At 53.9% G+C, this 26,278-nt stretch overlaps 8 protein-coding genes across 8 annotated transcripts; 4 read left to right on the top strand and 4 right to left on the bottom strand.

The window, feature by feature from the left end:
* Positions 1-28: 28 nt before the first annotated feature.
* BDV59DRAFT_195227 (mitochondrial elongation factor MEF2) lies at positions 29-2,761 on the bottom strand (the record flags this gene model as incomplete). Its single annotated transcript, XM_073692522.1, has 2 exons — positions 29-2,600; positions 2,664-2,761. 2 exons carry the CDS (start codon positions 2,759-2,761, stop codon positions 29-31), a joined length of 2,670 nt encoding a protein of 889 aa, XP_073544871.1.
* Positions 2,762-3,238: 477 nt separating this feature from the next.
* BDV59DRAFT_209880 (retromer subunit VPS17) lies at positions 3,239-5,339 on the top strand (the record flags this gene model as incomplete). Its single annotated transcript, XM_073695471.1, has 3 exons — positions 3,239-3,715; positions 3,750-4,203; positions 4,264-5,339. The coding sequence occupies 3 exons, from the start codon at positions 3,239-3,241 to the stop codon at positions 5,124-5,126; spliced, it is 1,794 nt and encodes a 597-aa protein (XP_073544870.1). The 3' UTR covers positions 5,127-5,339.
* A 577-nt stretch (positions 5,340-5,916) lies between these two features.
* BDV59DRAFT_99715 (putative nucleoside-diphosphate-sugar epimerase) lies at positions 5,917-7,556 on the top strand. The gene is made up of 3 exons (XM_073697481.1): positions 5,917-6,343; positions 6,393-6,598; positions 6,675-7,556. The coding sequence occupies exons 1-3, from the start codon at positions 6,321-6,323 to the stop codon at positions 7,472-7,474; spliced, it is 1,029 nt and encodes a 342-aa protein (XP_073544869.1). The 5' UTR covers positions 5,917-6,320; the 3' UTR covers positions 7,475-7,556.
* Positions 7,557-9,203: 1,647 nt separating this feature from the next.
* Positions 9,204-16,814, top strand: BDV59DRAFT_185273 (putative THO complex component (Rlr1)). The gene is made up of 2 exons (XM_073690824.1): positions 9,204-14,211; positions 14,261-16,814. The coding sequence occupies exons 1-2, from the start codon at positions 9,410-9,412 to the stop codon at positions 16,383-16,385; spliced, it is 6,927 nt and encodes a 2,308-aa protein (XP_073544868.1). The 5' UTR covers positions 9,204-9,409; the 3' UTR covers positions 16,386-16,814.
* Positions 16,659-17,502, bottom strand: BDV59DRAFT_204702 (uncharacterized protein; the record flags this gene model as incomplete). The annotated part of the gene is made up of 2 exons (XM_073694510.1): positions 16,659-17,161; positions 17,220-17,502. 2 exons carry the CDS (start codon positions 17,500-17,502, stop codon positions 16,659-16,661), a joined length of 786 nt encoding a protein of 261 aa, XP_073544867.1.
* BDV59DRAFT_185271 (transferase) lies at positions 17,096-19,240 on the bottom strand. The gene is made up of 4 exons (XM_073690823.1): positions 17,917-19,240; positions 17,624-17,852; positions 17,220-17,573; positions 17,096-17,161 (listed from the first exon to the last, which is right to left on the bottom strand). The coding sequence occupies exons 1-2, from the start codon at positions 19,195-19,197 to the stop codon at positions 17,814-17,816; spliced, it is 1,320 nt and encodes a 439-aa protein (XP_073544866.1). The 5' UTR covers positions 19,198-19,240; the 3' UTR covers positions 17,096-17,161; positions 17,220-17,573; positions 17,624-17,813.
* An 843-nt stretch (positions 19,241-20,083) lies between these two features.
* Positions 20,084-23,442, top strand: BDV59DRAFT_185267 (beta-glucosidase H). The gene is made up of 4 exons (XM_073690822.1): positions 20,084-20,539; positions 20,734-20,817; positions 20,875-21,481; positions 21,531-23,442. The coding sequence occupies exons 2-4, from the start codon at positions 20,748-20,750 to the stop codon at positions 23,371-23,373; spliced, it is 2,520 nt and encodes an 839-aa protein (XP_073544865.1). The 5' UTR covers positions 20,084-20,539; positions 20,734-20,747; the 3' UTR covers positions 23,374-23,442.
* A 263-nt stretch (positions 23,443-23,705) lies between these two features.
* Positions 23,706-25,057, bottom strand: BDV59DRAFT_204700 (uncharacterized protein; the record flags this gene model as incomplete). The annotated part of the gene is made up of 2 exons (XM_073694509.1): positions 23,706-24,929; positions 24,983-25,057. The coding sequence occupies 2 exons, from the start codon at positions 25,055-25,057 to the stop codon at positions 23,706-23,708; spliced, it is 1,299 nt and encodes a 432-aa protein (XP_073544864.1).
* Positions 25,058-26,278: the final 1,221 nt, after the last annotated feature.

Here is a 26,278-nt window from a genome sequence, read left to right as displayed (position 1 = left end):
TGGTACAAATGCTCTACCCAAGATAATGCTACATATACTCCCCCCGCAGATCGGCCAGCACGGCTTTCTGCCGCGGCGCGCTCATTTTTTCGAACCGGTCGACGCTCATCACGAAAGTACCACGGCCAGCACTCAGACTGCGCAGATGCTTGAGATACCCGACCATTTCCTTGAGGGGCACCTTGGCGGTAATCGTGCGCGGGCGGTTCGTCGACGCGGATATGTCCACATCCCCTACGGACGCCGACTGGAACGGGTCCGGTGGGGCGTATACCTTTGCCGGGTCAATGGGCGGGAGGTCCTCGATGGGCTCGGGCGAGTCGGTGAGATCGGTGGCGGGAAGCGGAACGTCTTCGTCTAGCGAGACGATGTGGCCACCGCGCGAGGACGAGATGTCATGTACGACGGCGCCCAGGCTGGCCTCGTCGACGGTGATCACAACGTTCATGACTGGTTCCATGAGAGCGGTGTTGCCGGCGGGGAGGCTGCGCAGCGCGGCGCCCGTGGCGAGGCGTGCGGCGGCGGAGAGCGCGGACGGGGTGGTTTCGTTGCCGAAGATGTGAGTGGTCGGATCGAGGGTGAGCGTTACGCGGGTGCTGTGCATAGGGAAGGTGAATTGCGGGCCGCGGGCGAGCGCCGCGAGACAGCCATTGTGGAGAGCGGAGCGGAGGGTGGCTACATCGAGGGTTGGTGGGAGGAGGGGGCTTTCCTCGATGCCACGTTTGTTGATTGCGACGTCGAGGGCCGGGGCGAGTATGATGATTTGGTTTCCGTCGATGGTTTCGACGGAAAGGGCGGCGGACTCGTCGACAGCCGGTGGGGTGGTGTCGCCGTCGAAGGGTTCGATAGTCGCGGTGCAGCCGGCTTTGCCCTTGCGGCCGGCGATCTCCTTGTCGAAGACCTGAGTGACGGGACCCGAGGCGGCGAGAGGGCACTCCCGGTAGCCGATCTCGATGCGGCCCATGCTGGCTTTCGCTTTGAGGTCGTTAATGAGCCGGTCACGGGCTATTTCGAGATGCAGCTCGCCCATTCCGCTGAGAAGGGTTTGACCGGAGTCTTCGTCAACGGTGACATGCAGGCTGGGGTCTTCACGGAGGAGCATGCCGAGGCTGTCCTGTAGGCGTTTCTCTTCGCTCAGGCTGTGCGGTTCGACGCTGGCGAAAAACACGGGGGGTGGTACGGTGATGGGTCGGAGCTGGAGGCTGTTGAGAGGCTCTGGGGGAGTGGCCTTGTTGCCGGCGTACGTAACCAATGTGTCGCCAGTACGGGCGTGTTTGAGGCCGGCTACGACGCCAATGTGGCCCTCTGGGATAGAATCGACCTCGACAGCGTCGTTGGCGTACATCTTCAGGAGGCGAGGGGCACGCTCGGAGATGTTGAGATTAGTATTGAACAGGACACTGTTGCGGTCTAGGGAGCCCGAGTAGACGCGAACATAGACGAGAACGCCTCGTTTGGCATCGTTAACGACCTTGAATGCGAGGGCACAACCCTGTAACTTCTCGACAGCACTGCGGGATTCCGCCTGGATGGCGGTGGGTTTCTTCTTGGCTTTGCCCTTTGCGGTGGCCTTTTCGCTCTGCTCGACAAGCAAGTCACCCGAAAGAAGGCGCCGGAGACCTCCCTTAACACCACCAATGCTGACCTCGGGATCGGGGGTCTCGACCGGGCTGGGGAGGAGGTTAACGACGGCGTCGAGTAGAGGCTGCACGCCGATGTTGCGGAAACTAGCGCCGGCGAATACTGGGATGATATTTCGCCCTGTTTGTTGGTGAAGACATCGGCGGAGACTTTCAACGATGTGCAGCGATGGTACGGCCAGATGGTCTTCCTCGCAGTCGAAGAAACTTTCTATCATGGTCTCATCGTGTTCGCTCAGCAGCTCAACGAGGGCTACCCTTGCACGACGGAGCTCCTGCGCTAGCTGGACATCTTCAGCATCAAGCTGTTCCAGACTGAACATCTTCACCCCTTTTCCATCACCCTCGTCCCATCGCAAGCCCTGCAGGTTGACGACGTCTGCGACACCGTTGAAGCGGCCATTTCCTCCCTCGAACCATGGGATCTGGCAGACAGCAGGCCACCCACCTAGACGGGAGGCGACTTCACGAACGGTTCGGCCGAAGGCTGCACCGTCTCGGTCAAGTTTGTTTACGTAGACTACCCGTGGGATGCGGTAGCCGCTGGCTTGGTGCCAGACCTGCTCTGTTTGTGCCTCGACGCCGGCGACGCCGTCAAGAATGCAGACGGCGCCATCAAGGATGCGCAGTGACCGCATTACCTCGAAGGTAAAATCTGCATGTCCGGGCGTATCAATGAGGTTGACTGTATGCGAAACGGCTGATCTCGGGGAGTGTACGCCAGGTGGAGAAGGGTTGGCTTCCCCAGCACTTTCCGGCGGCCAGTGGAAAGTAATAGCTGCCGATTGAATGGTGATCCCTCGAGCGCGTTCAGCGGGGAGGAAGTCAGTGACTGTTGAGCCTTCATCCACATCGCCTAGTCGCCTGGTGAAACCGCTGTAGTAGAGCATCCGCTCGGTGGTAGTGGTTTTGCCGGCATCGATATGCGCGATAATACCGATATTCCGAGTACGGTCCAGGCTGTCAGTCGAACTTCTGGACGCAGAGGTCGTAAAATCCTGCAATTGGGGGGAATTCCATGACCGTAGACTCGGAGTGACCCAAGTGATGTGTCTTGGCCGGAGGCCTATTTGCGGACTCGGGGGGCGCACCGCCGCGCGCAAGAAGACAGCTGCGACCATGACCGCAATTGCGCGAGGACGGGGGTTAGACAGCGTCGATGCAGTTATCGTGCTGGAGTCATATCAGATATAAGCTTCCCTCGGAGAGTGCGGCAAGCTGGGGGGCACGATGGCAGTTGTTGCGTACATACAGCGAAGAAAGTCGAGGCGGATGAACTGCGGGTGGAAGAATGACGGAATGGGGAGCCTGACCAATCAGGCCGTCCAGGCAGCAACGACGTAACTCCTTCTCGCTCGACTTCCTCTCCAGCTGTTCTTTATCCTCCTCTTCAACTCTCGTCCCGTTTCCCTGCTACCATTGCCTTTCCCCGACCACGCAATCCCTTCCAGGCGATTTAGGTATGTCTTCCTCCTCGCTCCACTCACCCCTTGCAGTTTTCGCGGTCTGACCTGCCCCCCAGCCTGCAGACGTGGTCCTCCGGAGCTGCATTGATTTGATCCCTTTCCCCATCCCAGTGTGCCCCCCACCCCCGAACGATGGACTATTCTGCGATCTCCAACGACCCGGACCACCCCGCTGGTACCTCTCCCTGGGGTTCTCCTCGGCCGGGCGAAGTCAACTTTCCGGCATCTGTCCCTGACATTCCCCCATCGCCGCTTCCCCCTCACCAATCCCCGTTCGATGCCGAAACTCAACCTGCCGAAAGTTCCCAGTCAGAAACAGGCAGGGAAGCTGGGGGAACCGACTCGCCTGATCTATCGGAAAGATTGCAGAACTCGCATCTCAATGACTCGGGGTACAGCGCGGACCAGCCGCAGTCCGGCACTCAACAGCCGCCTCGGTCCCAGCCAACTTCTGCGCAACAACAAGCAGGAACGCCGCAACATTCCCGGCCTTCCGGTCCAGTATACAAGATTCAAGCGAGGATTACAGGGTTGGAGAGACCGGGCAAGAAAGACCCAATTCTCCGGTTTGATATTCACGTGAGCCCTGTCCTGATGCAAAACATGCTTGTTGGCCTGCAGCTAATGTCATTCCTCCCTCCAGACCAATATCCCCAAGTTTAGAACTACGCAGTACCGAGATGTCCGTCGCACCCACGCCGAGTTCATTAAGCTCGCCGAACACTTGATGTCGGCGAATCCGGAAGCCATGGTCCCCGCCGTGCCTCCGCCGCTCACTCCCGCCGGTGCGGGGACGGAAGAGGACGAGATCCGTGTCAAAGCATCTATGCAAAAATGGCTCAACACAATCTTTGCTAACGAGATCTTGATTCATGACGATGAGGTCGTCCTCTTCGTTGAGAGTGATTTCGGCTACAGTCCGGTAGTACGGATGAAACAGCCTGCAACTGGAATGCGACGAAAGGTCCTCAAGCAATTTGCTCCACCACCAGATGATACCCCTGAACTGCAAAGTGCGCGGCCTACAGTCAAGATGTTCTATCTGGGAACAATGGATACGAGTCATAAAGTTGACCGCGTGGTGAAGGGTCGGCGAGGTTTGTCTGCTCCGCCTGGTAACTTCATATGTTCTCTATAATGACTAACCCGTATATTAGGACTTGGACTTGCAGAATCCGACTTTGGTGTCAAATTAGGACAAATGAATGTGCAAGAGACACATCCCGGTTTGGCCCACGCCTATCGGAAGCTCGGTAGAGTCATTCAGACAGTTGGGGATTACCATGCAGTCCAGGCGACCGCGGAGGCAACAACCCTCGGAGAGCCTCTCGGTTATCACTCCTCGGACGCCTTTATTGTGAAAGAAACCCTCACCAACCGCCATATCCTTCTGCGCGAACTACTCCAAGCCCAGCAGACGACCCGCAGCAAGCGCGCAGCCGCAGACCGGTTGAAGGGTAGCTCTTCCGTCCGGCCTGACAAGGTTGACGAAGCGATTACTTCCTTGGAGGATGCCCAGAACCACGAGGAGTACCTTAGCAAGAAGACGCAGCGTGTGACATCGAATTTGCTTGTCGAAAAACGCCGCTGGTTTGAGCGGACTACTGATGACCTCTTAACAACACTGCGCGAGTACACCCTGCGTCAGATTGAGGCTGAGCGACGAACACTGGCCACTTTGGAGAGTGTGCGACCTGACATCCGTGCGATCGATGCCTCGGGAGGGCTAAGCCGTTTGGGCCGTGAAGCTCATCCCACTGGACGACGCCCGAATATGGCCTCCAGCCAGGGACCTAAGGGAGATGCATGGAGCGGCATTCCTCGCCGCAGCGACAGCATGGGACGCAGCATGAGCGGTAGCATGATCTCTCCTCCACCGGACGATGAGGGCGATGCCGATGGGCAAGGTAAAGGTAGGCTACGCTCTAGCAGTCGTGTGGGCTCCATCGTGGAGGAAGATGACGATGACCGGCTTGATGCTCGGAATGCCGCAAGTCGGTTGGCTACCAGCACTTTCTGAACATTGCCTGTATATTACGGATATTGATGATTCTGTGAGCGATTCCCCTCTGACAGCTATTCTTGTACTGCTTTGTGGAGGCTGTTTAGTGATGTTCGTGTTTGAAATGCCTCTCATGATGCGTCTCAATGGGATTTGTGTCTGGTATATTTTATGCACAGTACCTTATATGTTCTTCTAAGGTTGCAAGTAATGTTGAGTCTCTTGTATTTTCGTTCTTTGCCACCACACATCCCTTCAATATTTCATTCACCCCTAGATGAAAACTGTTCCGCTCTTTCCAATTGATCCTCCGGCAAGTCGAACCACGATGCCTTCTCGGCCAGGAAGATATGCTCTGTCGGCTTGGGGATTTCCGTTCCGGCATGGTCGTCGAGTGTCCCGGCCGTGACAGCGATACGTCTCCCAGGGATCATCATGCAGATACTGGACCCGCATTGAGGACAGAACCCCCGTGAGGCCCTGTCACTCGACTGACGTATTGTGGGCTGCACACTAGTCCATGTCACATCCGATCCATTGCAGATGGCCCAGCTCTGGTAAGGACCGCCGGATTGCTTGCGACAAGTAGTACAGTGACAGTTTGACATGGCGAGGGGTGCGTTGGCAACGGTATATGTGATGTGATTACAAGCACAGCTGCCTTTGAGAGTGGGGGGCATTTTGGACCGGGTATACTCTTGTTCTATCCGAGGATGTGCGGCGAGAGGGATGGGACGGATGATATACGAGACACTTTATAGGTAAGTTAACTATTCAGCTAGTTATGAAAGCTTTGCTTACCAAGCATTTTCCCCGCAACGACGTCATCGGCGGTTGCCCAGCTGGATAGCACTCCTACGACCAAAAGGGCCCCTTCTACAGCTTCAAACAACCTCAGAATAGGCAAAAAGGGCCTTCCCCATCACCAATTCCACTCTAGCCTATAGATCGGATTCTGGGTCCCTTTGCTTGCCCCGTGCAACCGAAGCTCTTCCCACCCCACCCCCACTCTTGTCCTCGTCTTGGTTCTCTGATTTGCATCCGTCTTCTTTCCGGCTCCATTTTATCCACTCTTGATTTCAAAGCACTGAACTCGGACGTAACTACCGAGTATATAATAAAACGCCTCCCCACCTGCAGACCTTCGGACTTAAACTTCCACGCTATCCTGGCCACCTCCCACAACTGACACAGTTTTGAGCATCTCGTATAATGGCTCCCTTGAAGGTTTTCCTGTAGGTGAATGGTGACTCCAACATGCCCTACTTTCAGCTAATTGTTCAGTACCGGAGTTACGGGCTACATCGGTGGTGATGTCTTCTACGCCGTACATCAGGCCCACCCTGAGTGGCAGTACTCGGTCCTCGTCCGCAACAAAGACAAGGGTGCCCAGGTTGCCAGCAAATACCCCAACGTGAAAATTATCCACGGCGATCTTGACTCGTCTAGCATCATCGAGGAGGAGGTGAAGAACGCCGATATCGTGTTCCGTACGTCCTACCAAAGCCGCACCGCCGACGTTCAGCGTCCCAAACTGCACCTGGTTCATTTCTAACCAACCCACAGACTGTGCCGACTGCGATCATGTCGCGTCCGCCGAAGCCATCGCCAAGGGCGTCGCCCACCACACGCCCCAGAACCCCGTGTGGCTGATCCACACCTCCGGCACCGGTATCCTGACGGTCGAAGACTTCCGCACCAACACCTGGGGTCTCTACCGCACCAAGGAGCACAACGACTGGGAAGGCATCGACGAGCTCGTCAACCTCCCCGACGACTCGCTGCACCGTAACGTCGACAAGATCATCATCGACGCCGGCTTGCGCAACCCCACCAGCGTCAAGACCGCCATCGTCTGCCCGCCGACAATCTACGGCCCGGGCCGCGGACCCAGAAACCAGAAGAGCGTACAGGCCTACTGGCTCACGGACGCTGTGCTGAAGCGCAAGAAGGGTCTGCTCGTCGGCGAGGGTAAGAACATCTGGCACCAGGTACACGTGCAGGATCTGAGCAACGTGTATCTCGCCCTCGGCGACGCCGCCGCCGCCGGCGGTGGCCAGGCCACCTGGAACGAGAAGGGCTACTATCTGGCCGAGAATGGGCCCTTCTGCTGGGGTGATATCCAGCGGGAGGTGGCGCGTGTGGCTTACGAGAAGAAGCTCATTCCCTCGCCGGAGGTCGAGCCCTTGAGCGATGCCCAGGTGACGGAGCTGAATCAGTTCGGGCTGTACGCATGGGGTAGCAGCTCGCGGGGCCATGCGCTTCGCGCGAGGAAGTTGTTGGGCTGGACCCCCACTCAGCCCAGTTTGATGGAGTTGATTCCGTCCATAGTAGATCTGGAGGCGAAGGATTTGGGCCTGGCTTGAGGACCGTCTCTACTCGGCATGATTTATGATATACGTATAGTTTAATGGGCAGATGGTCTTTTCTATCTCCTCGTGTTTCATCAACTAGCTACATTTTGGACATTGTAGAGTACTTCAGAGGCTGGGTAACTTCGCCTAATCCGACGCCATGCGTCGTAAATGCCGGATTGCTTGAGATGGATGACATGCGGTCGATGTATTCGGAGCAAAACTCCGTCTGACGACTTGACAGCCCGCCGTCAATCCCCATTGCAGCGCAGCATTTCTGCGCTTCGTCGTGAAAGTCTTGATGGTAGACGACAGCGAAGAATCGGTCCCATGGTGCTCCTTCGGGTAGCAGGTTGGGTGGTAGGTAGAATAGAACCGAAGTGGCGCTGTTTCGTGCGTTTTGATCTCGCAAAGCGGAAAGAAATCGCCTCATGGCCTCGTCGGAGGGGAAGAGCATACATTTGGATGATTCGGTTAATGCGAGACGCTTTCGCACGGCAGTGATTAGAGCCTGGGATACATAATGTCTGTTATCTGTGAGTTGATACCGGATTACATATATATAAAATCATTAGGTTGTACCTTGGGTAGATGGCTGTTCTAGAGGCATTCATCTTGGTGAAAACACGGTATATAGCTGAAGGATTGGGAAGACACAGATGAATGTCTCCTGGGCGTTAAGGAGGTGTTATGTACAATATGTCTTTACCGCCATTTCTCTCATGCATGACAGAGCTGCTTCGAAATGATGCATCCAGTCGGCTGCAGCTCGGCGCATGACACTCTCCACCATGTTGACCGCGTCAAGTGGTGTAGTGGGCGGATTACTCATGAGGGTACCTATGTTGTTTCTGAATATTGATGGTTTAAGCAAGTACCAATGGCGCTAATTTAGTAGAGTACATATATAAACCCCCATCTACAACTCCCCTAGTTCGCGTGCATATACCAGTATAAATTATTTGCATAACTCCAATACTATTAGCATTAGAGTACAAATGGGTACTAAGACCAGGTGCTACTAGACAGTTGAATTATTCTGCTCTACAGACTTCGCTCTCCTGTCGCTCTCGTCTCCCCTTGAGTCATAAATGGGCACATTCACATCCCTATCGTTCAATTCAATATATCCATAGTGATAACTAGCGGCAGATATTCCATCGCGCTCCGTCGATTCGAGATGGATTATATCCCTGATAACCGAATTACAGGAGTACATGTATCTAAGATCGAGGTCGTTTACATTTATTGTATAGTTTAGATTGCGGTTAGGGGTCAACGTAGTTAGATTAATTGAGTAACTTTTGGATAACCTGTATTTTATCCAAATCTTGTATATCTTGTGTATAAATAAATCTAGTGGTTTCATAAGGTTTTGTTGGTTTTGTTTAGCTTATTTGAGTGACTCCTAACTTGCTTTCTTGCACCCAACCTTCAGCAATGCCAGTGACGCCATAATATATATGGCGGATTTGGATAATGACTCGGACAGAGAAAGCTTTGTCTAATAATTCGCATGAATCTCAATCTTACCCACTTCTAGCGTATGCGACCATGATTAAGATCCCGACAGAAAAGGTTGAAATCGAGATAGTTACATCTATATAACTACGTAACTACTTGGTCAGATGGAATGATGAATAAGCGCGGGCGGACAAAGACAGGCGACTCAAGCGCGGGAGGCGCCAAGCTTGATTTCTGACGATGATTTGATATCCGCCCGTTTGCCCAAGTTGTTGCTGCTTTGTTGCACCAGCTCCCCATTGTGCTCCCACCAACCTTGGATGATTCTCCCCCTACAGGTTATTCTCCTTGGTTTCCCTCTTGATTAATCTCTCAGTCATCGCGCTGACATCTATCGCTGCCTAGGTCAACCCCCTAATGCCTCGCGACCTGTCGGAAACATCCCCGTTCTCTGCCTGATCTTGTAGCTTTGACCACGCTGTCATGGCTCCAGGTACCGGAGGAAAACGGAAGAGAGTAGAAAGACAGTGGTCTGGCGATTCAGTGAACGACGGCGGACGTCCTTCCCCCCATCGGCCGGGCAGTCTCAACATGGCGCAACAACATCCGTATCGCGACCCGTCCGAGACGCGCGGAAGAGGGCGAAGACAGCAGAGTCGAGGTGGTCGGAATAACATCGGCCGGCGACCTAGCAATGATTATCATAATGTTCCTGGCGGCCGCAAGGATGGAGGGATGTCACCGCCGAACACCACACCAGCGAAAGACATTGCGGACTCCGATCAAGCAAACGGAATGACCCAACCGGCGCCGCCTTCACCTACACCAGCACCTTCATCTGTTTCCCAGCCGCAGTCTCAATCCCATCCTCCCCCCCCTCAAATGTCACTCGAAGAACCTCCCACCGGGCCTCCCCCTCCGTTCGCCTACGAGTATGCCAACGATGCCGTCATACAGGCTTGGAGATCGACCGGGAGACAGAAACTGGTGGAGGATGGGATTCAAGCGCGCAACGCTCAGGATGATGTGAAGCTAGCCGCAGTATACCAAGAACTCATTCGCAGCGCGTTTTATGGTCGTTTGTCGCCAGCTGACGCGGGCAGTGCCGTGAAGGACATTATTGGAGAAGACGTCGCTGCGGAGGATGTCGATATGAACAACGAAGAAAAGGCTACGCTTCTCGATCCTCGTTCCCTCTTTCTAGACACTTTATCGATCATTACCGATTCCGATCCATCTAATAGCGCATTGAGACCGCTTGTGTTCTCCACCGCCATCAATCCTGCGCTCATGCGCCTTCAACTAGATACGCCTCTCCTGCAGTCTTTGGGCCTCGTTCGAGAGACCTTCGCCCGAATGGGTATCCGCAAACAGACAAACCTTCTGTACAGACAATCGAACTACAACCTGCTTCGGGAAGAATCGGAAGGATACTCGAAGCTCTTGACAGAACTGTTCACGACAAGCAACAACGAACCACCCTCTAGTGAGGTTGTCGACGATACCTTTGAGAAGGTGAAGGCAATGATCGGTGCGTTTGACATGGATGTTGGCCGCGTCCTAGATGTGACTCTGGATGTTTTCGCTGCTGTCCTCGTAAAGCAATACCGTTTCTTCGTGAAGCTCCTGCGGGCCAGCTCGTGGTGGCCCAAAGAAGATACCTTCCGGACGTTGGAGGGTAGTGCCCGCGATACGGGCCTACCTGACTGGGCTCTCCCAGGATCTACAGGATGGGTGACGACCGACGAGGAACGCGCTGAGATTATTCGAAACAACGAGGAGCGGGACCGGAAGTTTTGGGACCGGGTAAAGGACGTTGGAATTCGTGCTTTCTTTGAGATTGGTCGTCGGCCGGTCTCTGAGCAGGAGTTGCAGCAGATCCTTCCGGAAACCAATAATCTTTCAGAGGAGGAACTAGAGACAAGGAGGTGGATCGCGGAGACCGGGACATTGCCACCAAAGGGCAACAGAGTAGCTGCACAGCTTCTCGGATTCAAGCTTCGTTTCTATTCATCGTCTGCTCGGTCAAAGTCTGATGTTCTCCCCGACAACCTCATCTACCTCGCTGCGCTGCTGATCAAGGTCGGATTCATCTCTCTCCGCGACCTGTATCCCCACCTCTGGAGGCCGGACGATTCCATGGATGCATTGAAGGAGGAGAAACTGAAGGAAAAGGCGGAGCGAGAAAGGGCTGCCCGCCCTGGTGGCGGTGTGAATGCCCTGATGATGGCTGGTGCGTTGTCAGATGATACTCTCCCGACTCCACGACTTCGAGAGTCGGAGACGAGATCTGCGACCCCAGGGAAGGAACAAGATGCAGATAAAACAGCTGCCAAAGCGGAAGAGAGCGATCTCCCGGAGCCCTCTGATCAAAAGGTTCAACTATTAAAGAGCCTACTTGCCATCGGTGCGCTTCCGGAGGCACTCTTCGTCCTCAGCAAATTCCCCTGGCTCATGGACGTCTACCCTGAGCTTCCCGAATTTATCCATCGCATTCTTCATCATTGTCTCAATAAGGTCTATACTTCGTTGCGGCCAATACCTGACGCAGAGGATCTTCGTGAACAACAGCAGATCCTAAGCCACGATCAATCCGGTCTGGGTAAGGGTCAAATTCGGCTTTCCCCGGCTCCTCCACGACGCGTCCTTCGATGGGCTCAACTCGATAAGGAAGACACCAATGATGGTACTGACTATCGGTTCTACTGGGACGATTGGGCCGATAATATTCCATTGTGCCAGTCGGTGGACGATGTTTTCGCTCTATGCTCATCCTTCCTCAACCTGTCTGGGCATAAGATTGGACAGGACCCGAGCTTACTGACAAAGCTTGCCCGAATTGGAAAATACAGTCTCAACAAGGATGAGACGCTGGAGAACCGGGCGCGGTGGCAGGACCTCTGCAAGCGCCTTTTGCTTCCTTCGATAAGTTTAACTAAAGCGAACCCCGGTGTTGTCAATGAAGTTTTCGATCTTGTGAGCTTCTTCTCGCGGGAGACTCGGTACAACATGTATGCGGAATGGAACTTTGGCCAGACATCTCGACTGCCTGATATCAAATCCGCGTTTGACCTTGCTCGGGCCGAAACGAAGGATGTTCTGAAGAGACTTAGCAAAACGAACATTCGTCCAATGGCTCGGGCATTGGCAAAGATCGCCTACGCCAACCCCGGAATTGTCATCAATGTCGCCATAAGCCAGATCGAATCGTACGAGAATCTCATCGAAGTCGTTGTGGAGTGTGCACGCTATTTTACCTTCCTTGGATACGACATTCTGACATGGGCCCTCATCAACTCTCTCGGCCAAAAAGGAAGAAGTCGTGTGCAAGAAGGCGGACTGCTGACCAGCCGATGGCTAAATGCGCTCTCCACCTTTGCGGGCAGGACCTTCAAGCGGTATTCGGTGATGGATCCCACCCCTCTGCTGCAATATGTTGTCGAGCAGCTCAAGCACAATAATTCCACTGATCTTATCGTGTTGGAGCAAATGATCAGTTCAATGGCCGGAATAATTACGGATACCAACTTCAACGACTCGCAAATTCAGGCCATGGCTGGTGGGGAGGTCCTCCAGGCGCAGACCATTCTACAGTTGTTAGATCGACGACATGAGTCCAAGAACACTTCCAAGCGTCTGATGAAATCGCTTACAGTTTCGAAACTTGCCGGCCAGCTGCTGATTGCTATCGCTCAGGAGCGCTGGACTTGTATCTACAAGGAGTCGGATGGTTCTTCCGAACTCAAGTTATTGGGAAACATCTTCGACGAAATTCACCGTGTGCTAGCGCAGTACCTCGATCTACTACGGAGCAATCTCTCGGTAGATGAGTTTGACTCTTTCGTCCCTGACTTTGCATCTTTGATCAAGGATTTTGGAGTTCAACCGGAGGTTGCCTTCTGGATTCGACGACCTAGCGTGGCCAAAAGAGCCATTGATACAGATAAGATGCAAGCAGAGGCAGTGAAAGACCAGAATGGAGACCATCTTTCCGAGAGCGTGAAGATGGAAACAGCTGATGATGGAGAGGCCCCTGCCGAAGGCGAGGGACCCGAGTCCATGGACGTCGATAAAGAACAGCTCGACCAGGAAAAATCCACGCCAGCACCTACCGAACAGTTGACAGTCAACCCTGTCATGCAAGAGCTGCAGGATCAGGTCAAATCTGTCCTGCCGTCCGATACCTGGGGTATTGTCGGCCTGCAATTCTATACAACGTTTTGGCAGCTGTCTCTTTATGACGTCCATGTACCCCAGAAGGCGTACGAGGACGAAATTGATCGCCAGAAGAAAAAGGTGATGCAAATCAACAGCGACCGATCTGACATCAGTATCGCTGGATCCCAAAGAAAGGAGAACCAGAAGAAGCAAATCACTCAACTGCAAAAGCGAATCTTAGAAGAAAACAAGGCCCATCTGAAAGCCTACGGTCACATGAGGGTGAAGCTGCAGAAAGAGAAGGATCGCTGGTTCTTTGGGATGCGAGGGAAGCATGATTCCCTGAATGTTTCTTTGCTGGAACAGTGCTTCCTCCCTCGACTGCTCCTGTCACCGATTGATGCTTTCTACTGCTTTAAACTTCTCAAGTTTTTGCACGCCTCGGGAACACCCAATTTCCGCACTGTCGGCCTGTTGGACCAGTTGTTCCGTGAACAACGCCTAACCGCTCTCATTTTCCTCTGCACCTCTCGTGAAGCAGACAACCTTGGTCGCTTCTTGAACGAAATTCTTCGCGATCTTAGTCGGTGGCATGCAGACAAGGCCGTGTATGAAAAGGAAGCCTTCGGAACGAAGAAGGACCTTCCTGGGTTTGCTATGACGGTGGACCCTGAAGGTAAACCTACCACATTCCTGGACTACGAGGACTTCCGTCGGCTCTTGTACAAGTGGCACAGGCTATTTTCATCTGCGCTAAAGACTTGTTTGAATGGTGGCGAGTACATGCATATCCGCAATGCGATCAGTGTGCTGAAAGCAGTCGTCCAACATTTTCCTGCTGTCAACTGGATTGGCCGTGATATGCTTGTTTGTGTGAACACCTTGAGCCAGAAAGATGAACGCGACGATGTCAAGATCCCGGCAGCCTCATTGATCGGCGACCTTAACCGACGCGAGAAGAAGTGGTTATTACCCCAAGCGTTCATGATCACGAGCCAGCCGGCACCTAAAGGAAATCAAAATAAACCTGATGCCGACAGGAGCAAACCATCTACCCCGCGAGCTGAATCGACGCCAGGTCCACTGAATGCTGCGGCGCCTGAGTTCAAACCTCCCACAGCAAATGAGTAAGTTATGATGTAGACGAATTCTCGAATTTATCCTAACGATTGGTAGATCTCAAGGTGCTTTCAAGTCTGAGACGAAGACTGAGGTCGAAGACGGGGAAATCGAGGATGCAAAGATGACAGATGCACCAAAGCCCACGGAGACTGAACCGGCACCGAAGCCGACGGAGGAGAACCAGGAGGAGTCTACCGCAGAGCCAGCAGAAGCAGCGTCCACCAACGAACCGAACGAGCAGCTATCGACTGATGGACCGGGTGACATCGGAGGAGCTCCATCTCAGCCACCGTCTGCAGCTGAGTTCCAGACGCCCAAAGCTCCCGAGCCCCGCCATCCCAATATCCCAAAGCGGCCTGATGTTGATCGGCCTAGTAGCCACAGCGCTCGCTCGCAAACACACACGCCGAGCCGGTCTTTCCGGGAAGAACCACGCTTACCTCCGCGGCCTGATCTGATGGATGATCGTCGAGATAGATATCCTGAGTACCCTCGTGGTCGATTTGGTGAACACGACTATAGTCGGTCGTTCGACCAACCTATGGGTGACGGACGCTATGGTCGTCCTGACCGTGATTACCCTCCACGTCAGCCCATGGACGAGCCCTTCCGGGGCCCCTATCAACGCGAACCTCGTTTACCGCGGGAACAAGATTGGCCAGAACGTGCGCGTGGACAACGTGGTGGCCCAACAACCCATCCTGATCGAATGGAGATGATCCAGGACCCTCCCGAGAGAGAAGCCCATAGACGAGGAGACCAGACACAACCAGACAAAGACGACCGAAGACCTCTGTCCTCTATGGCCCCTTCGTTAAAGGATCTCCCGAACCGTCCGGAGCGAGTCGCTGACGGCCGTCGCTCCCATATGCGCAATGAAGATCTACCGACAGGGCCTCGCATCGAAAGACCTATGCGGGGCGGTGAGTTTATGGCTGGAGATACTAGAGAGCCACCAACTGGCCCTGACATGAGCCATGGGCGTCTCTGGCAACATGAGCCTGCTGATATCCCCTCCGGCCCAAGACGCAACCCACGGGGTGGACGACAGCAACAACACTCCGGACCAATGTCCAGTAATGGACCCTCGCAGGATCGCCAACCACCCACAGGGCCCAGGCGTACGGCACCTGAGCCACCTTCTCAGTCTGCACCGCCTTCCCCTACGGCCGAAAGGCTTGACACCACCGGAATGCACCCTGACCGTCTGAAAAAGATGCAAGAAGAACCACCTCAAGCAAGTGGTTATGGCTCGGCGCGAGGTCCCCCTGCGGGATCTGTGTTACCACCATCAGGGCCGCGTGCCGGAGGAGGCCACCACCGTGGCCAACCGCCATCTGGCTTTGGTGAACGAGGCCCCCGGGATAAACGATTCTCTGGACTCACCAACATGCTCCAGCAAACTGGAGGGTCTCCAGACCGCGCTCCTGGGCCTGTGGTTCGAGGCCGTGGGGCTAACCGCCAGACTAACGCTCACGGTGGCCGACCGCAAACATCCGGAGGGCCCCCTGATCTCCTAGCTCCACGGACACCGCAAGAAGAGGACCTCCCTCGACGACGAGGAGAGCAAGACGAAATGACTGGTCAAGAACGGCGTGGCCCGCGGTATTCCACTGGCAGCTATCCCACCGACCGCGAGAGAGATCGAGAACGTGACCGAGAGCGCGAGCGGGATCGTCGGGAGGATGACGGTATTCGCAACAATCGGCGAGAGGACTATCGGGACCGCAACCGGGACTACGAGCGTGAGCGTAGTCGGAGGAGCGATGTTGGCAATGGTCCTCGGGAAGAAAGGTACGAGTCCCGCGAATCATCACGGCGAGGACCTGGCTCCCGCGAAGACAATCGACGCCGCCGTGATCGTGAAGATGCACCCGACCCCACACAAGGTCACGATGAAGGCCGCCTCCGTCCTCCATCTTCGTTGGGTGGACAGCCACCACCTCCCCCGCCTCCCCCTCTTCCAACAACCGGGGACGAGGAGCGTCGCTGGGGCGGTGGACGTGACCGGGATCGTAATCGGGACCGTCAGCGTGATCGCGATTATCACCGCGAAAGCGGTGGCGGAGGAGTGCCTCATAAGCGTCGGCGAGGCGACGACGGTGGGCGTGGGGAAGGTGGTGGCCGCGGCGGAATGAGAAGCGCCGGTGACAATAAGAGACCCAGACGAGGTGGTTGAATACAGGGAATCATTTATTGACCTGATGACATGTCTCTCTTTTTTGTTTTCCTTATTCGCTATGCATCTATGGGTGTTTGGTTTTGTATTTTGTTGTTGTCTTTCTTCCTGGACCTGTTGGAGTCCCTGTGTATTTCTCCACTATTGATACAATGAGAATAATGTGCAAGACTAGCTAGCTCTGGTGATAGACCTCATCGGTTTCTATCCATGCAATACAACCTCGTTAGGAAGTATAAGCCGCCTTCTGACTTTGTCGTCCGAGTGCGTATCTTACCACGGCACAATGCCATCCCGTCCGATGACCTTTCCAGAATCTTCATCCCTCTCGTCTTCCACAACACTTGCGATAAAAGTTCCCCCAGTGCGAGGTTCTCCCGCCCCTTTTGACTTAGCGAATTCGGGTCCCACTCCCCCAAGGTTGGTGGCTAGGAATCCGGGTGCGACAGCCCAGACCTTGACTCCATCCGCTTTCAGCTTATGGTTGTAGTCTAGCATAAGCATGTTAAGGGCGGTTTTGCTACACCTATATCCAATAGTCTCGAAAGCGATCTCCTTGGGCCATCCGGCCGGCTGCGGAGGCGTAGGGAAGTACTCGCGACTCATTTGGGAAAGGCCAGCAATGAAGAGCAATCGAGGATCGGAGGATTTGAGTAAAAGGGGCATGAACACATGGGCCATCACATTCGCGCCTGTAACATTGATGTTGTAGGCCTGATTGAAACAGTCTCGAAGTGATCCCTTTCCTCGCACGTACTGCAGATCGAACGCGGAACCTAGTTGTCCTTAGCAGGAGGAAGATAATGTACTGTACAAGAAACATTCTAGATTTACCGGCGTTGTTGATCAGCACGTCAATGTATTCTGTCTTCCCCTTTACTACCTCCAAAGCCTGGATGGATTCGTCGGTGGAAACATCAACCTGCAGTACTTCCAGCCTGGTGGACGACTGCGGGAATTCCCTACGAAGCGTCGCAATGGCGTTTTTTCCCTTCTCCAGTGATCGACTTCCAACAAATATCCGATACGCTGTATCTGACTGGACAAGAGCTTTGACGGTCTCGTAGCCGATCCCTGTATTCCCACCGGTAATTACGACTATCTTTGGGGATGGCATGGCGTGTATTGGTATTCTAATTAGTGTGGCAGACAAGAAAGAATGTGTAAAGAAACGATGCTGGAATCTCCCTGCGTGGGTTGGTTATTTGGACTTTTTATACTTCGGAAGCATAAGTTACCGATTTCGATCCGTTCTGGGTTATCTCCGTCACCGAAAAGAAAAGCTTGGAGAATGTGTTTAACTCCATAAATCCTATCTCCGTTAGTCCCGCTCTTATGATATCAGTCGGAGTATGAGATGAGAACAGTGAGTGTCAAGATGCCTCATTGGACTGTCGTGATTAACAAGTGTGTAATTCGGTGTTTACATTAGGCGCTGTGCGCGGCGACTCGAGTGCGAGCTACACACTTCAAATGTTATTCACGCTACAAGCTCAAAATTCCTCGCAAACTCTGAAACCGTTCGTAATACCTCGTGCTCTTCTTTGGCCAACTGTATAAAAACTTCAAAAGTCTTCTCCTTCCCAAAATTAGGCAGAATTAAACAGCAAGCCCCTGTAATTGGCCGGTGTGGCCGGAATGCAACTGGCACCGATCCGCCACCGATATCATACTTGGCAGCTCTCCCTGAATTCCAGCTATTCATGAGCACATCCATATCGTGGAAATCAGCATGCACACCAAGTACTTCGGTTGGGGACAGAGTCGTAACAAGTGAGGTTAAGTCGTGAATTGTGGTCATGTTGACTGAATTTACTGATCGTCGGATCATGGAAGCGGCGGTTGCAAGCCCTCTGTATTCACCTGCGATCAGGTCCTGGGCGATTATAGGGCCGGCTTGGGTGGGGAAGACCCCATTGCCGAAGTACCTCTCGGATGTCTTATTTTCTGGGTCGCGGGAGCGGAGGTTGATGGGATGAAGAAAGCGAGAAGAAGATAATGATTTCTCGGGGTGGAGCCGAAGGCGAGAGCGTGTGATCGAGGTCCAGAGAAGAGCGGAGATGCAGTCATACGAGGTGATGTAGTCCACTCTATCCAAATGAGGAGCGCATTGCGCTTTTAATTGCTGGATACTGGCCTCAGAAATCCTATAAATGCCCGTTTGGAAGGGTGGAGGTAGTTTGGGAGTGAATTGGCTCTTTTCCATCACGTAGTACGATGGGAGCTTTGCGAGCAGACTGTCTCTTGGAATTCCCGGGACGCCGTTGTAAGGTGCTTTGTTGAGATCCGGGGTATATTTAGGCATCTCCTGATTCTCCTGATATGCCTTGCTCCCTTGACAAACTAACGTCAAGAAGGCATCCATAGACGCCCAGTCTCCTGCTGTGTGATTCATGGCGAAGGCTAAGATCAAGCCGCCTTCAATGATATTCAATTGCATGATACAAATTGGTCTTTCGGCGAGAGAGATGTCAGGCAAGAGCTTCGACGGATCTATATCGTTGGGGGGGAATGAATCCTTGGTTAAAGAAGAGAATGGCTTGTGCCCCGGGTGGTGGGGTTGATTGAGGCTGAATTGCATATGTTTCCCTCGGGCTGTCACGATGCAGGGCTTTCCAAGCTCATCAAACTGAATATTTCCAGCCATGAAAGGAAATAGGCTGGTTGCATGCTTCACCCCTTCCATTACCGAGGCAGTGAGTCTGCCTAGATCCGTATCAGGCCGGAGCTCATAAAAGATGAAGGCTTTCACCATCATAGAGACTGCTAGCCTGTCAAGGTCTGAGAGCTCGTATTTCCTGATACTATCCATGGTTGATGGCGCTGTTCTAGTTCAAAGCTGAACGGAATTGAATTGTAGAATTGCAGTTCTCAAAAAAGAGATGCCTAGCTGGAAAGGAAACTGATACTTGACTGGACTTTAGTTTGCCTAGTTTGCACTGCCTCCACATCACCCAGAATATGGTAATGTAAATATGCCATTTTCTAGTGGATTTCTCACTTTCTAGCAAACTTCTATAGCATGGATATGTTGGTTCGGAGCCGGAAGCTTTGTCTTCGGATGCGTCTGCTTGTTCGGGTGTGGCCTGAGCTCGCATATCTTGTTGCATACTTCCTTCCAAGAAGACCAAGCATCTGACATAGTTGTGTATTACAACGCCTAAGGTCACTGGCCATCGGGCCAGATCAATTCTCCCCTCCTGAAATATCTCGCTCTGCGCATGAAAAAGACTGTCAGTCGCTAATAGATATCCTCATCCTACCAAGCAACGGACCCGATTGCTGGACAAGGTATCCCCGAGGTTGTCAGGTCATCCAACGTATCAATAGTGTGCCAATTGGTGGATTTCTTCCCTCAGTATACGGGCATGGACTAATTCATTAGCAGATCTGCAACGGTCAACATTATCTAGCTCGAGAGACAGTACCTTATTGGCTGTGGAGGGGCTTGTAGACTCCTGTAGATCATCGTGAGCACGCCACGAGACCCTGAAACGGCTGCATCTGTCACACGGTCATTGTTCAAAGGCACTAGGATCTGAGATCTTCCGCGTGGTTTCATCAATTCCGGCTGAGAAGCAGGGAGGTTGATGAGAAGGCACGCGGAATTTGGGGCAAAGGGAAGCCACGTGACAGACCACCACATATCAACATCGCACGACAAAAAAACCGCCCTTCATCTCTTACTCCAGCCTGCATCTGAGTTGACCCCGGATCTTCAGCCACAACGAACGCCTCTGTGGGCTGCAGGTAAGTCGGGCCGACTTCCGCAAATCTCCCCCACCGGCCAAGGAATCGGCTAAACTTCGGAGTCACGGTCTAACGTCCGTGTTCCTTTCATCAGCAGCCGGGCTTATCCTGATCGAGCCGGGGCTCTCTATATGATTGTTCCTTGTGCCGGATGTGGTGTTTCAGCGGCTTCTAACTTCGCTCAACCGACCCTCTGGTTTCACCATCGCATCCACCTGAGTGTTCTCCACCGTGGGGGGGTATGACGGACGGACCGACGATCCATCCTTCAGATGATGTCGCTACTGTCATTCGATGCGAGGCGGGAAGTTCGGGAAAGAGTTGCGGTTGGAGATAGGTAATACGCTGGCCGTGCAGCGTCGATACTGGTCGCCTGGTCGGTACAGTTGTCTGGTTCCTATCCGGTGGGTTAGCTTTCTTATTTCTCGAATGAGATCCTATATAGCTTGAAGCCCCGCCATCGCCATCTGTCCTTTTTTCATCGTTCTAATCCTCCTTACCAATCGCGTCCTCTTCTTTTTCAGTTTCCCTCACCCTATACCTCTCCGGGTGCTTTCCCTTCGATTAAGCATAAATCTTCTCCGTTGACCGGAAGAAGCTTGCAAGGTCAAAATGACTCGGCTTGACGTGGACAAGACCATTGAGGAGCTTACGCTAGGGGAGAAGGTAGCTCTAACTGCCGGTGAGACCATATACATCAATTGTGGCTCCTGACCACAGCTAACATGCGCCCCGACAGGCATTGATTTCTGGCACACGGCCTCTGTCCCTCGTTTGAACATCCCCACTTTGCGGATGTCCGATGGCCCTAATGGGGTCCGAGGAACTCGATTTTTCAACGGCGTACCAGCCGCCTGCTTCCCCTGTGCTACAGCTCTGGGAGCGACATGGGATACAGAATTGTTGCATGAGTGCGGACAGTTGATGGGTGAGGAGTCCATCGCCAAGGGATCTCATATTATCCTGGGCCCGACGATCAACACGCAGCGATCCCCACTGGGCGGCCGTGGGTTTGAGTCTTTCGCCGAGGATGGTGTCCTATCCGGCAATCTGGCTGGCTACATGTCAAAGGGTATCCAAGAGAAAGGTGTCGCCGCGACATTGAAGCATTTTGTCTGCAATGACCAGGAGCACGAGAGGTTGGCTGTAGACAGCATTGTGACCATGCGGGCCATGCGCGAGATCTATCTTATGCCGTTCCAGCTCGCCATGCGTATCTGCCCCACGGCGTGCGTTATGACAGCCTATAACAAGGTCAATGGCACACATGTAAGCGAGAACAAGCAGATTATTACCGATATTCTCCGAAAGGAGTGGGGATGGGATGGCCTTGTCATGAGCGACTGGTACTGCAACCTACTTAGTTTGAACTACAGTTATATTAACGTTATACAGGTTTGGGACCTATAGTACTTCCGATGCTATTAACGCGGGTCTTGATCTCGAGATGCCGGGAAAGACCCGTTGGCGCTCGACCCCTCTCGCGCACGCCGTGTCCTCCAACAAGGTCGCCGAGTTCACCATGGACGAGCGCGTCCGCAACGTCCTCAACCTTGTCAACTTCGTCGAGCCTCTCGGCATCCCCGAAAACTGCCCGGAGAAGGCGCTCAACCGGCCCCAAGACCAATCTCTTTTGCGCCGTGCAGCCGCCGAATCCATTGTCTTGATGAAAAACGAGGACAACATTCTCCCGTTAAAAAGGGAGAAGTCGATTCTTGTCATCGGACCAAACGCTAAAATCGCCGCGTACTGTGGTGGTGGATCCGCATCCCTTGACCCGTACTATACTGTCACTCCCTTCGATGGTGTTTCGGCCAAGAGCACAGGTGAAGTCACGTTCTCTCAGGGCGTATACTCACACAAGCAGCTGCCAGAGCTGGGCCCGCTTCTGAAGACGGCCGATGGAAAGAAGGGCTTCACATTTCGTGTGTACAAAGAGCCGGTCTCGGCACCGAACCGCGAGCTCGTGGATGAGCTGCACCTTGTCTCATCAAGTGGGTTCCTCATGGACTATGTCAACCCCAAGATAGACTCTTTTACCTTCTACGTTGACATGGAGGGCTACTTTACTCCCGAGGAGGATGGCGTGTACGACTTTGGTGTCACCGTCGTCGGCACGGGCAAACTGCTCATCGACGGCGAGGTGGTGGTCGACAACACGAAAAACCAGCGCCCTGGCTCGGCCTTCTTCGGCACCGCCACTGTTGAAGTAAAGGGCAGTAAGGAGTTAAAGGCCGGTCAGACTTACAACGTGAAACTTGAGTTCGGCAGCGCGCCCACCTCAGACTTGGATACCCGCGGCGTCGTGATCTTCGGCCCCGGCGGTTTCCGCTTTGGTGCCACCCGTCGTGTCGGCCAGGAGGAGCTCATCTCCAAGGCTGTGGAGCTCGCCGCGAAGGCCGAGCAGGTCGTTGTGTTTGCCGGTCTAACCAGCGAGTGGGAAACCGAAGGCCACGACCGCGACCACATGGACTTGCCCCCGGGCAGTGATGAGATGATCAGCCGCGTGCTGGAGGCGAACCCCAACGCAGCGGTGGTCATCCAGAGCGGTACGCCTGTCACCATGCCGTGGGCGAAGTCAGCCAAGGCCCTGGTGCAGGCCTGGTTCGGCGGCAACGAGTGCGGCAACGGCATCGCGGACGTGCTCTACGGCGACGTCAACCCTGCGGGCAAGCTCCCCATCACCTTCCCCGTCCGTCTGCAGGATAACCCCAGCTTCTTGAACTTCCGCTCGGAGCGCGGCCGCGTCCTCTACGGTGAAGATGTCTACGTCGGATACCGCTACTACGAGAAGGCGAACCTGCCTCCACTATTCCCCTTCGGCCACGGCCTGTCGTATACCACGTTCTCGCGCTCGGATCTGACCTTGGCCACCGTCCCCGAAAAGGCGAAGTATGAGGCCTCTGGCGAACCCATTACTGTTTCCGTCACCGTCACAAACACGGGCAAGGTGGCTGGCGCGGAGGTCGTGCAGCTCTGGGTGGTTCCGCCGCCGACGGGGGTGAACCGTCCCGTGCGCGAACTGAAGGGCTTCGCAAAGGTGATGCTGAACCCGGCAGAGCAGAAGAAGGTCGACATTGTGGTGGAGAAGAAGCTGGCCACCAGCTGGTGGGACGAGCAACGCGAGATGTGGGCATCCGAGAAGGGTGTGTATGAAGTGCAGGTGACTGGTACCGGCGAGGGTGTCCTGAAGTCTTCTTTCACCGTCGAAAAGACTCGGTTCTGGCTTGGATTGTAGATGATAACGATACGATGAGAGATATGACTGTTCCTTTTGTCTGATGCCAATGCTGCATAGATAGTGACGAGACTGCAATTGATCCCGCAATGATGTTCTGTTTTACGTATCCTGTATATCAACGTATACTACGCGACCTAAGTGGACCATGTAACATTCCTTCGACCAAGCTATCGAGTGGGTCCTCAGTGCAATATTCACATTCTCAGATATAAACAACGCATTCATCCCGCAATGCACATCCCAATAATAAACAATGACGAAATTCAAAGCCTTCGTGAGTACATATTCCAGCGGGAACGTCTCATAATCCCATATTGCACCCATGAAATCTACGCAGCCTGTCGCTTGGTCCACCTCCCGAAGAAGTTCTTGATTCTCTGGAAAAGACTTGGCTTCTTCGACTCTCCATTCTGCCCTGCGCAGCTGCTCAACTTCGCCAGCGTCGCCTTCGTTCGCATAGACCACGACTCCTTCAACCTAGATGCAGTCGATCTAGACCGACGATCCGCGTCTGCGCACACAGCCGGTGGTGGGGGCATTATATGAGACGCGGGCCGGCTACTCGCGCCCATTTTCGCTGCAACAGCATTCCGAAGATCCGCCTGGCGTTGGGACTCTTCCTCGGCAGTCATCACATGCATAAATCCCCTACTATCGACAATCACGCCCGGTTCATCCTGACACCCCCGCCGGGCGAATTCATCCCCGCTGGATGAGCGAGGCATTCGCTCCAGCGGTTCCCCGTCGTACAGTTTCGATTGTCGGTTGGATGTATAACCCTCTGGCAGGCCGAAGCTGGGCGATGGATTACTCAGGGACGTCAGCGGCGTGGAGAAAAAGCTCGATGCGGTATCAGTGGACATGAAGGGAGCATCAGAGGCCAAGAACATCTCGACATCGCTGTCAGAGGAGTCATCATTTCTGCTGCTGGTAGGCTTCTCTCGCCGTTTGCCCTTTGCGCCGGAAAGAAACTCGCGCGTCCGCTTCTCGTCCGAGGGATGCCCATGCCCATGCACTGCAGTACCCGCGACGGACTGGACTTCGGGGTAGGGTCGGGAGCGGAGACTCGCACTGTCAGTACAAGTAGTTGCAGACCCAGCTGTGGGGCATCGTCGTTGGCTGAAGATCGATGCTGACCCCGGGTGGACGGTGTCCGCTTCCGACGGCCGATCCGAGTGCGAGGATTGCAGGATGCGCATGGTCTGGTGGCTGGGTTGGGCGGTCAGAGCGACGCCCGAGTCGTATCGGTCATCTTTGAGGGCCGCGACGTCGGGGCCAGCGAGGGGAGGGTGATATTTTGAGTCCACTTGAGGGATGGGGGGTGGAACTTCATCTTTCTGGGCAGTTTTCTTATCAGAGGTCTGCTGCGTCGACGGCACCCCTCGTTCGATCCGGTATATGAGTAGAGAGCAGGAGAAGCGGATCTCTGACTCGAGTTCGGGGTCGATCTTTTGGCGATCGATTAATGGGGATGGGGGTTGATGGTGTACAGGGGTATCTATGAAGTCGTAGTACGGGGAGGTTTTGTCATGAGAAAATGTGAATGTGGGTTTCTACGGGTTGTGTTAGCGGCGGGCTGTGATCTATCGGGGAGTTGTTGACATACTTGGGAGTTGAAAAAGGAAAGGGAGGCTCGCTTCTTCAGCACCGCTGAAGCTTTCCTGGATAGCACACCCTCCATGATGTTTGATGGAGCCAGCCACCGACCAAGACACAGGAGAGACGTAGACTGAAAGTTGGGATATGATGGAGCGGTTATGAGTATTATATATGGTGGCAGAGCTGGCTGTCCACCGGCCAACGTCGAGTATGCGATGGCGCACCACCGGGTATGTATCAGGTCAGATAAATTGAAGGGGAATTTCGAAACGCTGGGCAAAAATGGTCGAGACCAGGGAGAAATCAATCTCAGACAAGAAGAATGTCACGCTCTCGATGACAGTTGTCCGGAGAGATGGTTGGAATGTGGAGAAAGCTTAGTTCAAGCAGCTTACACCGAGGAAGTGACGACAGTGGGAGATGTAGGAGTAGAAAAAGGTCATGCCATCAATGAGTGGGCGCAGTTGGGATTAAACGAGGAGGACCGAGCGAAAGCCAAGGATGGAAGATCAAGTGGAAGTTGAAGCCGGCAGCTGCATCTCCAGGCGGATCGCTCCCATGTCGAGGTAGAGGCAGACGCGACGCACGATAGGGACCGACGAAGGTCACATCCGGTTAAAAGGGAGCAGACAGGAGAGGGAAAGAGAAGCAAACAAAGAATGAGACGATGGTTGGCGATGCAGGAGGCGCAGGAGTGGAGGTCAGTTGCTTTTTGTTGGCGTCAAGTCACACAGCATCAGTCTCGTCCGGAGAGTTTGAAACATCACACATGCCGTGCGCTATTTGCCCCTGGGCAGATTGACAGACGGGACAGAACAAGAGGCAAATGGCGGGATGCAGTTGGATATCAATCGGATCGTCGCAGGGATCGTCCCGATGTGCTGTATGGGGTCTGTCTGAGGTCAACATCACGACTTATCCCATCTTCAGCATTTCGTCAGGAACCGTGATGACAGAACCGTTAGACCCTCTCCAGGTGAAGACATCTGCCGGTCTTGTCCAGCACCATTCAAATGAATGAACTGTCTTGATTTGGTTGTAAGGGACGTTGGGCAGGGATGAATCAAGGGATCTCCTCCTCGAGGTGACAGATCCGATGATAGACATCGCGAATCGGATGCCTCCAGTCACGGACACGGTGGGGCATTAGTCAATTATTGAAACCCACTCTAATGAGACCATTTTGGTCTCCTCCTAGGGGCATCGTGGACCAAATAGCGTTTGCCGTAGTGGGCGCCCATGCGGGGGATGCACCAAGGCAATTGCCAGCCGCAAGTACTCCGTCCTCCGTTCCGAGGACGCA

This window comes from Aspergillus ambiguus (genome assembly GCF_047715705.1).
Source record: "Aspergillus ambiguus strain CBS 117.58 unplaced genomic scaffold BDV59scaffold_35, whole genome shotgun sequence".
Classification (NCBI taxonomy): domain Eukaryota; kingdom Fungi; phylum Ascomycota; class Eurotiomycetes; order Eurotiales; family Aspergillaceae; genus Aspergillus; species Aspergillus ambiguus.
This window is presented reverse-complemented; position numbering and strand designations above follow the sequence as displayed.

Bases quoted from the DNA above. Each gene is read 5' to 3' on its own strand.
- BDV59DRAFT_185267 (XM_073690822.1), top strand. From the start codon at position 20,748: ATGACTCGGCTTGACGTGGACAAGACCATTGAGGAGCTTACGCTAGGG. The intron at 20,818-20,874 runs GTGAGACCATAT...GCGCCCCGACAG, and splicing joins GAAGGTAGCTCTAACTGCCG to GCATTGATTTCTGGCACACG. The intron at 21,482-21,530 runs GTACTGCAACCT...AACGTTATACAG, and splicing joins GGCCTTGTCATGAGCGACTG to GTTTGGGACCTATAGTACTT.
- BDV59DRAFT_185273 (XM_073690824.1), top strand. From the start codon at position 9,410: ATGGCTCCAGGTACCGGAGGAAAACGGAAGAGAGTAGAAAGACAGTGG. The intron at 14,212-14,260 runs GTAAGTTATGAT...AACGATTGGTAG, and splicing joins AAACCTCCCACAGCAAATGA to ATCTCAAGGTGCTTTCAAGT.
- BDV59DRAFT_185271 (XM_073690823.1), bottom strand. From the start codon at position 19,197: ATGGATAGTATCAGGAAATACGAGCTCTCAGACCTTGACAGGCTAGCA. The intron at 17,853-17,916 runs GTATTACGAACG...TAACATTTGAAG, and splicing joins TGGCCAAAGAAGAGCACGAG to TGTGTAGCTCGCACTCGAGT.
- BDV59DRAFT_99715 (XM_073697481.1), top strand. From the start codon at position 6,321: ATGGCTCCCTTGAAGGTTTTCCT. The intron at 6,344-6,392 runs GTAGGTGAATGG...CTAATTGTTCAG, and splicing joins GCTCCCTTGAAGGTTTTCCT to TACCGGAGTTACGGGCTACA. The intron at 6,599-6,674 runs GTACGTCCTACC...ACCAACCCACAG, and splicing joins GAACGCCGATATCGTGTTCC to ACTGTGCCGACTGCGATCAT.